The sequence below is a fragment of the Schistosoma mansoni genome, chromosome W (assembly GCF_000237925.1).
Source record: "Schistosoma mansoni strain Puerto Rico chromosome W, complete genome".
NCBI lineage: Eukaryota > Metazoa > Platyhelminthes > Trematoda > Strigeidida > Schistosomatidae > Schistosoma > Schistosoma mansoni.
The window spans coordinates 53,319,838-53,332,130 of record NC_031502.1 but is presented as its reverse complement, the minus strand read 5'-3'; the positions used below and the strand labels follow the sequence as shown (position 1 = coordinate 53,332,130).

The window sequence follows — 12,293 nt, the reverse complement described above, 5'->3', positions numbered from 1 at the left end:
ACGAATAAGATGTATACTACGGTATATTATGAATTATAATATACCGTAGTATACATCTTATTCGTAATAAATTGTGGATTTGTACATGGAAATCAGCATTTGTTGTATCAAAGTACTGGTGTGGTGTGGTCTACTTATATCCATATAAGTAGTATATGGTGTTGGTCAGACATAGAATGTATTTTGCCAGAAGACCGATGTGCAAAGAACTGAAATGAAGCGCAATCGTTTGGAAAATGCATGAGCAATGAAATTAGAGAAGAAACAGAGAAGATTGAAACAATTGGTTGTTAATTTGCAAATTGACTGTTCATTGTTTGGTTATCAGAATTTACTGAGATAGTCTGTAATGTTTGCTTAAATACACTCGATTGTCCCCAACCAGTGTTTTGTTCACTACATTTGGTGTCGCTGCCAACCAGAAGGAGGAAGGGTGCTGTTCTGCGGACGCCGCTGCGGGTCTGGAGTGGAGGTGCTAGTTGGGGCAGTCTGGTGAGGAGAGGTGGCGTCGAGTGGAGTGTTCTGGCGGGGCGGCGTTGGCTGTAGCGGGTGCTGTCGACGGAGAGGAGCAGTGGGACGTGCGGCTGCTGGGCGGACATCGGATGTAGATGGCTCAGCAGGCCGGTGGAGTACGGGTGTTGAACGTCCCAGGTGCCGGGTGGATGCGGATGTTGGTGCCCCGGCAGGTCGACGGAGCTACGGAGGTCAGCGCGCCGCAGACTCGACATTCTGACGGAGAGTTTGGCACAGACTGCAGTGAAAGAAGATAGTGGCGTGGCGAGCAGAACCACCGCATGGTCGAATGCCTTAAAGGGGGGACGAGTGTGGTGTGGTCTACTTATATCCATATAAGTAGTATATGGTGTTGGTCAGACATAGAATGTATTTTGCCAGAAGACCGATGTGCAAAGAACTGAAATGAAGCGCAATCGTTTGGAAAATGCATGAGCAATGAAATTAGAGAAGAAACAGAGAAGATTGAAACAATTGGTTGTTAATTTGCAAATTGACTGTTCATTGTTTGGTTATCAGAATTTACTGAGATAGTCTGTAATGTTTGCTTAAATACATTCGATTGTCCCCAACCAGTGTTTTGTTCACTACACTGGGAGTTCGTTTTCATATATCAATGTTCAAAAGAACAATCTAACTTGTCCAAATACAAAAAAAACTAGTAAACTGGAAGTTACAATTTACCAGCTATACAAATTAGATATCCATTTGTGGATAACAGTATTACTTCTCAAGTAAAATTCAGTTAAGAAAGTGATAAATTCACGGGTCGGAAAATTGCCTGAAATACACAAGTAATTCAATAAACAACCGTTTATTTAGATTATTCTCAAAACACACATCAAAATTTATATTTTAAATTACGAGCTAGCGCAATAAGTGATAAACCTACACCGATAATCACCTGAAACCTATTACAGCATAAATGTTAATTCAAAATATCATATTAATCAACCAGCATACTTGAGTATAATATCAAAAGACCATTTACACTAATTCATTTGTTGGCAAATTTACAAGTAAATAATAATAACGATCATTAGTGTTATTATGAAGGAGAAATAAACAAACTCAGTAAAACAAAGAAAAAAACAGTAACAACAACTCAATTAATGAGAAATCAACTTCATATCATTTCATATGGCTAATTCTTCGTCGTATCGTAAACGCAAAAAGTCTTGTTGTGATCTCTTTTCAAGATTATCTAGTTCTTTAACGGAGGATGCCAAAATATTCACATGACTTTGATATTTAGGCGCCACTGTATGAGATAAAAACAGACAAAAAAGAAACAAACGTAAATTTTGATGAAGAGATAGGCGAAGAAGACTTAGTAAATGAATAAAAAAGTGTGAGTCCTTTGAAGAAAATGCAAAAGGGAAAATTGGTTAGGATAGATGATGATTGTAATGTGGAAAGTTTTCTGTTATACTTAGCAAAGAATATAATCGATACAGTTTGAACTATCGCTTCATTGAAAGCATGAAACGATCAATTTTAGGCCATTAATAAGAAACTGGAAGCACTGGACGGCCGCTTTATCCTAGTATGGGGAGTACGCATCCACGATCTCGGACGCGGGATTCGAATCTAGAATATTGTCTTGCGAGAACGCTTGACCTCCACGACGCCATATTGAGGATTATTGTCTATATTTTATTCATTAGGGATTAATAATTTTGGGTAAACATTTTCATAAATACATCATGAGTGTTTAATAAATTATCTATGTACAGTTTGTTGAACATTGACTAGTAAGTGACCAGTGCTATCTTTACTTATTTTTCTTTAATTTTGACTTAACTCTATCGATCAATTTGGAAAGTGACCACTAATATGAGTGACTTGACATTGCATCACTATAGTGCGATGTCAGGTGGTTGTTGAAGGTAGCCGGTAAAAAACTCTGCACATAGGTTTCGTGTTAGCTGGAGTTTGTCGATTTAATCATCCAGGTGATTGTGGAGACTTGGTAAAACTCTAAGACGGTTTTCATGGCAGCTTGGAAACGACTAGAGATCACGGAGGATTCGGATAACTGATTCATGTTTAAAACTCCATACCAAAGACAACTTCTAATTCAACATAATATTGAATCTAGGTTCAATGGCTGAATTATATTATGATTTTAGTAAGTTTTACAAGTACTTGATTTGATTCCTGGTGAACCTGAGGAGGTATGATATTACGGAGTCCCAAAACAATACCAAAAACAGGTAACCCGATCTGTCTAGTTTTGGGAACTTTTACAGATGATTTTAGTTAATAGTAAAAATAATATTTTCACAAAAATCAACTTTTGGAAACTTTAAGAAGATAACATGACAGCGTGCTTTTAGGGAATCAACATGAAATCATATATGTAAATTTATGAAGAGCTGAAGTATTTAGAAAATATAATCCTTTTTATTTCATTCAAAGACGACATTATAGCAAATTTTATTAGTCACACGATCAAGATAGCATGTTTCATTTTGAAAATGCTTTTTAAACTTGAAAAGTTTATTTTAGACTGAAAAGTAAGCTAATGGGACAATATATCAATTAAAGTATTGGATGTCGAGGGTAAGTTGAAAGAATGATGCCTTCAACAAACGGTCGGTAGGAGTGTTTTTTTCCAATTCGTTCTAACTAATGAGTTATGAGCTTTTTACCTAACTCTAACAAGGTAATAATTAATGATTGGTAATTTCCTATATAATGTTTTTGCTCAATTGTTTACCCACGTTTTAAAAATATTGTATAATACAACAATTTGCAAAAAAAGAATATACTTTGTAAATCTTGACTGATAAACTTGTTCTAGCAGAGTCGATCATCAAATAACTTCAACAACAAAAATATCAGTAAATCGGTTTATCAATTTAATTCACTGAACAGCAGATTTTTCAGTCGGGTATGTCTACATTGATTAGTAAGCGTAAACCTAGTTAGTTAGTTTCTTATTGGCTGATTCAATCAATGTAGATAAAATATGTATTACAAATGATGGCTAAAAATCGTCTCCAATTCATTAAACAGGTTACAGTAGTTCAAAATATGAATAATATTAACTAGGAACATCAATAATATAAATATTTTTTGTAAACAAAGCTTACTTTTTTTCAATTTCTGACCATATACAACTTTTCCATCAAATGCATCTACAGGTATAGTTAAATTTTTGTCCACTGTATCGATAGTCACACCTAAGTGTTCTTCAATTTCGTTTAATAAATTGGGCTCGTTATACCAAATACAACAACCGCCTTGATCTAACAAACGAGTATTATAACAGCCACGACCACGTGTAGAGCAATTAGAGTGATACCATACCTTTTGTAAAGAGATTTATCAAGAAATCAAAGTACACTGTTTTGCACGTTGATAGGGCACATTTCCTAAATAAATAGACATGTTTATTCAATTCAAAACATAGTTAAGGAAGATTGATAACACTGACCACTGATGTCATTACAATGGATTAAACTAGGAGAGGTTGAATAGAATTAGTTGATGAATGGTGGAAAGATCGCAATGTAGGCCCTGAACCTCTTGTTGACTGTTGGAAAATATTTAGTTTGTAGATTTGGTACAGAAAAGTATATCTGGATTAAAGTTTAGGTGACTATTTCATCCAAGAATAATAGTAGAAAACAACTGCTAATAAAATAAAAATTCCTCAACTACTTTTCATATTTCTTCATCAGTAATAAAATGACAGAAATATATTCAGTGACATACAATCGGCATATCACGTAATCTCATGTAGTAAAATCTATGGTTTTATTTTATTGAACTGTTTATAATTATTACCTGAGTATAGTTAATAGTTGATAGGCTCGTTAAAAATGGGTTGAAAAAAAAACCAAGATAGTGTGGTCTATTTTGATGAGGTGATAATGTGTATACAAATGGCTAGATGCATGTCCACGCACATTTTCGTCAAAAGCCCAAAACCTAATACGATGCTAAACACTATGGGATACAGGAGGAAATTTATCAAACAGTGAAAAATTACTACAGTATAAGATGAACATTAATTAAATACTATTGGAATATATCTGAATAATTTTTTCTAATTGGACACTACTGACGTGGAGTTTATATAAATACTGTATATTTTGTGCAGAAAATTCTTTACTATAGCCTAAGATGTACAATTGAATGAATAAAAAAGATCAACAGATTACTGTGCTTACTTTTTCTTTGACAGTTGACACTAAACTGATTGCCAGACCCATTCTACAAAACAATAAAGGTTGAGTAGAAGAGTTAATTGAAGATAATAATCATCAATTTTCTTGACAAAACGTTTGAACAGAAGTTTTCACATTAAAAATCACAAATAAATAATATTTGCAATGTTGTAATGATGGATAACAGGTTCACCTATAGAGACAAAACGGAACAATGCTCCATTATTCTAATAGATCATTTATTCATTTAAACACATAAATATTGGTACAAAGGGGCACCAGATATATATGCGCCGCACACATCTCATTTGATTTGTGTGAGGGCTATGATACTGCCCAGGTGCCCAAACTGAAGCAACATAATGAATAGTAAATATTTCCCGTATCAATAAAATAAACCTGCTTATCGGGACTAAAATATCAAGAGTGAACTATTAATTGTATTGGGAACAGTTATTGATTTGTAATTAGCTCGACGTGCATAAAAAAAATCAATGTACCAAAGCGTATTCTTAAATAAAATAACTTTTTTAGAAATAATAAAGTTTTGTTTTTGGTCCTCTTTCGCACTAATTTCTATTTTAAACGTGTTGCGTAACATAACCGATTTCAATGTTACACAAAAAAGGGTTAAAAATTAATACTACGAACAAGCACAGATTTCAAAGAAAAATATTAATATAGAACACAATTTGTTATCTATGGAGAGCACACACTTGTAACTATTAAAATATACACCAACAAAAGTATATGAACAGTGAAGAGAAAAAATCAGTAAGGCATTTCCTGTGTATGAAACCTTGGTTACATAAAAAGTTATTACTTAAATGGACTGTATATTTCAATTAGGTGAAACAATAAGGCATATAGATTAACACATAAACAGGAAACATTAATATTTTTCATAACCATTTATTTGAGTTAGTATGTTTAAAAACACTAATAAAATATATTCAATGCTTTTAACAAAAGTATCAACATGGAACAAACACAAATAAACTGAATAAATTATAATATCATATAGTATACATTACGTAGATGATACTTTGGGTAACATTTAATAGTTGACAGAACTATGTTAATGTCATCTTAAACTCTACTGAATGGATGATTAGTATTAGTCAACTGTTCAGGCATTAATATAATTCGTAAGCAATTCAAAAACTGATTTTGAAGTATACAATGTAATTATATATATATATATATATGTTTACGAATTCTGCTTAAAAGACAAGTTATGTAGTTTCTGAATCATAAAATAGAAAGATTTGACAGAAATGTTGAAGGAAAATCGATGAAACAGTTGCTTTAATTTTATGCCATCATCCAACATGAAGTAATGTTGAATACTAAAAGATGAAATCAAACTGGAAAGGGTAAATATATGATTCCACTCAATCAATAGGTTGATAACAATAATAATGATAATAATAGTGGACAAATCAACCTTTAGGAAGTGAAGTGAGATTCATATTTTTTTAATGACTTAACAGTTGATGCAATCAGTGGTTTAATTATCAAATCAACGCTCTACATGTTCAGTATAAGAAACAGTAGAAAAATGTGGATCAACTAAGTGATAAGAATCATGTCCTACATAAAATATATAAGCGAACAATATTGCTTTTAATTAAATTCTCATCAAGCTTTACTCTAATATACAAAAAGTGTTATTGTGATGATAGGTGTAGTAGTAGTAGTTGTTGTGATAGGAATTATACAGTATTGGATTAATTTTTCATGATAGAAAGTTGATCAAAAATCTTGTAAAAAACAGACAATGAAATAACATCCATTAAAACTGCGTAATAAGAAAAGTTCAGATAGACAGTGAAGCTTATATTTTAAAAAGGGCGGGGAAAACAAACGACGGTTATTAAGAAGAAATCTTTCTCCATAAAGTTTCAATTTAACGGAAATCTGGCTAGTGATGTGTTGCAAGATAGAATAACTGAAGCAATGATTAGGAAAGAGTATGACAACAAATATACGCAATTTCTCCGTTAAAACAGTTTGATAGCGGTCATGTAGTAGATAGAAATAAACCTACTACCTTTCCTTACGGAGTTCGATCTCGTCTCTTATATATAGCGAAAGCTTTAGGGATGCGAGCAAACAACTCAAGTCTCTGCATATACAAGAGATTTGTAATATGCTTATCACTTACTTAGATGAATCAACCCTAACAAACGATGTTACCTTTTTTTCCGTATCTTTGTTCGGTTATTTGTCATTATCCTTTTTTAAAAATACAGGCTTAAATGCTTAACTATCTGAACATTTCTTATTATGCAATTTTAAAAGTTTTTAATGGATGTTATTTCATTGTCTATTTTCTACAAGATTTTTGATCAACTTTCTATCATGAAAAATTAACCCAATACTGTATAATTCCTATCACAACAACTACTACTACACCTATCATCACAATAACAATTTGTACTTTTTAATCATTATGTTTCTTCGCGTAACCTATTCCACCATCATCCCCGACTCATTGACTTGATTAGCCTAATAATTTCAAATAAATATTTTTTGTATATTAGAGTAAAGCTTGATGAGGATCTAATTAAAAACAATATTGTTCGCTTATATATGTTGTCTTAATTCACAATATGAGGATTTCTGGTATATCTTAAATAATCAATTTAATACTCAAGTTAGTTTTTTGTTAAAATATTCCAATAATTTATGCTGAGTAAATAACGAAGTGAATAATTCAAAAACCAGCAATATCTGTAACATACCATCATCAAACAGAGTTGCTGTTCACGTCATTACAAGAGTTAATTATTAATTTTAAAGTTTACATTTTCACATCACTTATTTTTGTATAGTCAGCATTTTCATAAATTAGAATGTAGAAAAGTGTGACTATCAAACATAGTACACCATCAATCTGTACATTGGTGCTACATATTTCCAATAAAGACGTCTATTTTCTTAAACATTTGATGATTGCCTTAGTGAGAATGTATAAAATAATGCACTAAAATGGTTTATCGTTAACACGATGAATACAAATCGTGAAGCGAAAATTATTCCATCCCATCATCATATTCATACACAATTCAGTGATAAAGAAGCATTACAATAAAGGAAACTCTACACAAGATGAGTCACTTTTTTTCGAAACACCATAAAATGATACGATCTTTAGAAGAAAACGATCAACAAATAACTATTGGAGAAGAAATCATTTATCTTTTTACCTTTCAGCACGACCTACGCGACCGATTCTATGCACGTAATTTTGTTTTTCATCTGGCAATGTCACATTAATTACTACAAAAATAGAAAAATAAGTGGGGAAAAAATTATGGCAACCGCTAGTACAAAATAGAGTGACAAATGCTTAAAACTAGCTCACAATGGAAATACAGGTCGAAAATCATCAAAATACTGAGTTTTGAACACACATGATACAAAACAAAACCATCTTGTTTGGATTTTATAACAAATAGCATTTTCCTTGTGACGGGATATAATTTCTTTGAAGTTATCAGAATACGTTTCCTTATTCTCCTAAAGATCAACTAACTTTGTCAAAAGAAAAAAAAACAAAGGCCTTTTAGATAATATTGTGGATCAGTAATAATCGACTTGTTGATGCAGATATATTACGTCATAGATTGACTTTAGTTAGGAAACCATTAAGAGTTAGAAAGTACGGGATAAGTTTTTGTTCAGGTAGGGGACTCGTTAACAGTACAAATCTACGACCCATCGAGGGTCAAACCCATGACCATTAGTCCTTGCTGCAAGCTCTTAATCTATACACCACTGAGCCGGTATTCAACGGTCGATATTTGTCGATTCAATCAATTCGTGATAGGTAGCTACCTGTGATATAAGAGATAAGTGAGTAACATAATTCAATCAGTAATAAAAAGTAAGGGATATTGTCTGTTATTCCTCATCATCAACAGACCAAGGGATATGATGATCCGTTGTCAGATTACATTATTAACCAAATTACTATTCTTCCAAATATGAGACGGCAGCATTAACAAAAACAAACAGTTTTGAAAATGAATATGATTTATCCACCCTCTTACCATATGGGAGACCAGTAATATCGATACCACGTGCAGCAACATCTGTACATATAAGAAAGTGAACCTCTCCATTCTGGAAAAAAAGAAAAAGTCGTTTAACAGATACTTTTGATTACCGAGAAAACGCATTAAATAATTAACAGCAATTTCCAAGTTGAAATAAATAGTGACTAATACCTTGAACTTTTGCAAATTTGCTTTACGTTCCGGAGGAGCTCGATCACTATGAAGACAAACGCAACTAAATGGTGAATCACGACGATTAGGTCCTAGGTGTATAAAAATTATCAATAGATAACAATTAGTTACTTAATGTGAAAAGTCAAAGAGTCAAGTAAACTCATCACATAAAAAATGAAGATTTTTTCGATGAATGTACTTTTTCAGTCAGCTTTGTTGAAAATAATTTAAGAAAATGGATGCCTACTACACTTTATTGAGAAACAATATAAAGAATGAACAACCTTCAGCGACCAAATTAATCCATCAGAAGGAAATACCATCCATGGAAAATAAATTTAAGAAAGATATTGCTAACGATATATTTGGGAATCGTCTGTGATTCAACTTAAAAGATGTTCCAGTTGATATGTTTCTATACACTCATCGTGAAAGGAAACTAGAGGCAGACGAACCAAGAAACAGCATCAATCTACGAAGTCACTGACTGCTGATATGGTTCATTTTCGTAGGTGCAGACTACCTGCTCGGGGTCTTAGAGATTGCTGTGATCGATGTTTGGAGACGTTGGGTGACATGGTTCAAAATCGGTTACAATCGCGAAGATGCATTCTCTACTGGCCTTCCTTTACACCATGAATTTTAAAATTTTCTTATGCTTACTATTTTCAGAATTCACTCTTCCTTATTAAATTTTAATGTCGATACCCAATCTTTCCTGCTGTCACAGATATTATTTTCAGTTTAACTACAATAGTTTTGAAAATTTTATGCATCGGCACCATGTTTTACACTACTTGTAACTGAATGCCTAAACCTCTACCACACTCAACTTCTATTATGCCTTTAGATGGAGGTGGATAAGTAGGTCATTTCTCCAACTATCTCTTAGAAAAACTTGAATAAAAGACAGCGTAGATGTTCAATAACTTTCTCTATTCTGTAATATGTAGCTGATAAAGGAAATTCACTTTCCAATTGTTACTTCGGTTTTACGGGTCTAAACTCATTTTACATTCCAGAATCTTTAGTTATCCAAATGTGATAAACAAAAACGAAATTTTAAGAACTTTCTTAATTCGTCATATATAACCTTTAGATAATATTTAGAAAAATAATTCTCTCTCTTTTTCTTTTGATTCCATCACCACACAAGATCTATTCTATTCGAAATTCTTGATTACCATTCTTAATGTATGCTTTATGTTACGACTGGTCGTCGCTAATTTTTGTCGGAATTACTTATTACGTATACTTGTAAAACAAGGAACCACTTCAATTCCCACGACGCGGAGTAAGAACACCAAGACTGATGTAAGTGAAGATGTATTAACTCCAAAAACACGACGACCCTAGTCGAAAATAAACTCGATATACCTCAAAATAGTGGCGAATAATGAACCATAAGGAAGAGATAAACAAGAAGTGAATATATATACTTTCAAATTCCTTTAGAGAACCTTGTTGTTACATTATTTTTCGATTAATTATCGTCGTATGTCTAAATACAGATGTGATTTGAACAATCCTGGTTATTATTCCTAGTACTTCACATGATAAATTTCTCTCAAACTATATGTAATCACTGAATCGCATCATGTTATTGAATAAGGTATTTCACACGTATCTCACTAGTCCAAAGTTTTCACATTTTAGTTGAAGTAGAGTATTATTAAGATTTTCTTAGAGAACCAGTGTACCATTTAAGGATAATAATAAACTCTTGCACACCGATCAGAAGTTTAAAGCTATTTGATATGCCATTCCTTTTCGGGATTTGTTTATATTTTACTTCCGTAAGTAAAGAAAGGCTGGATGATGGACTTTTTTCTAGATATTCCGAGCCGATTAGTATATATATATACCAAAAGAATTTCACATCCAAAATGTAATCACTACTCAATGTTAACTAATTTAACTGACTTAGGTAAATTGAAAGTTTCGATAAGAAGTAGTTTGTGAATTATAACATTGTAATCATGCAGAAATGAATAACGATTATTTAGAGTATTCAAATTCACAGATCATTAAACTAGATATCAGACAAGATAAATAATTTATTTTTAATCCATTTCGATTAAGATTACGTAAGCTGATTGAAAATTCTAATGAATAAAATATTACATGATTTTTCATGAAGAGAAAAGATAACTAAAGAGGATAAGTTGTGCATAGAGTGTTAAAGAATTTCAGTTGCTTGCTCTTAGTCAGTAGTCGGAGTCAATCAGTAGATTGTTTTTGACTTGTGTGTTTAATGCCAGTTGGCGCTTGTTAGTACGGCGTATCCTCAATCTCAATGTAACTGATGTTAACATTAAGTAACTAATTCACTTCGTCCTGGATTCCACTGCTAGCCACTATCCATCTCTGCTTACTAAGTTGTGCATAGTTTGTATACATACGAATTGGAATGGATAATGAATAAGGAAGATATATTTATTACTAAGTATGCACAGATAGATAGGTTAATTATATTTTAATTATTATGAATATTTAATAATGAAAATAATGAGCAAAAAAAAACCAAGTTTCTACCAATTGAGATATTGCAAACATATCATTTCATTATGATAAATAATCAACCTAATACTCAATTTATTTGAAACTATACAGTCAAACGTTGATAGTGTTATAACAAATATTTACTACTGGATGATAATAGAATTGACATATATTCGGGAAATATCTTAATAACGCACTCATAACAATTTTCGCCTGTCACGTAACATCAAAGTACACTGTGATATGGAGTTTTTTTAGTCAAGTGATCAAAATTCGTAACTTACCAAAAGAGGACAATCACAACCCGAATAGCTTTGTGGTAACGTCTTTAAATGTGACACTGCATGTATGTTTGAATCCGACAGAGTACATCAGTTACATTGAGATTGAGGATACGCCGTACTAACAAGCGCCAACTGGCATTAAACACACAAGTCAAAAACAATCTACTGATTGACTCCGACTACTGACTAAGAGCAAGCAACTGAAATTCTTTAACACTGTGGGATGATAAGTAATTTTTTTGTAACATTTTAGCACTGAGTATTTCATTTCGTTAAAATCAACTAGCAAATCGAACACAACAGCTTGACGTTTTTGAAAAAAATAAAGGTATCTAACTAACTTACCACCACCCATTGATATGAAATACTGTTCCAGATTATCACAGTCCAATTTTGTACGACAGAAAATAAGTGCGCGATCCATATTTTGCTGTTTAATCGCACGAATGACATACTCGCCTTTTAGTAATTTTACAGCTTCTGACAAAACCTCTAAATCAAGAAAACATAATCAATATGAATAATATTTTACTTTAGTTGCAAATATTAAAAAGTTGACAAAACAAATTCAAAACAGA

At 32.3% G+C, this 12,293-nt stretch overlaps 1 protein-coding gene across 1 annotated transcript in view; it reads right to left on the bottom strand.

Moving 5' to 3' along the window:
* Positions 1-1,313: 1,313 nt before the first annotated feature.
* Positions 1,314-12,293, bottom strand: part of Smp_163110 (putative dead box ATP-dependent RNA helicase) — a 30,667-nt gene continuing 19,687 nt past the window's right edge. Inside the window, exons 11-17 of the mRNA XM_018790147.1 lie at positions 12,061-12,207; positions 8,927-9,018; positions 8,750-8,822; positions 7,904-7,976; positions 4,695-4,737; positions 3,612-3,828; positions 1,314-1,774 (exon numbers count right to left, since the gene is read on the bottom strand). Of these exons, the coding sequence (XP_018655519.1) occupies positions 1,650-1,774; positions 3,612-3,828; positions 4,695-4,737; positions 7,904-7,976; positions 8,750-8,822; positions 8,927-9,018; positions 12,061-12,207 (770 nt within the window). The 3' untranslated portion in view covers positions 1,314-1,649. The remainder of the gene's footprint in view (positions 1,775-3,611; positions 3,829-4,694; positions 4,738-7,903; positions 7,977-8,749; positions 8,823-8,926; positions 9,019-12,060; positions 12,208-12,293) is intronic.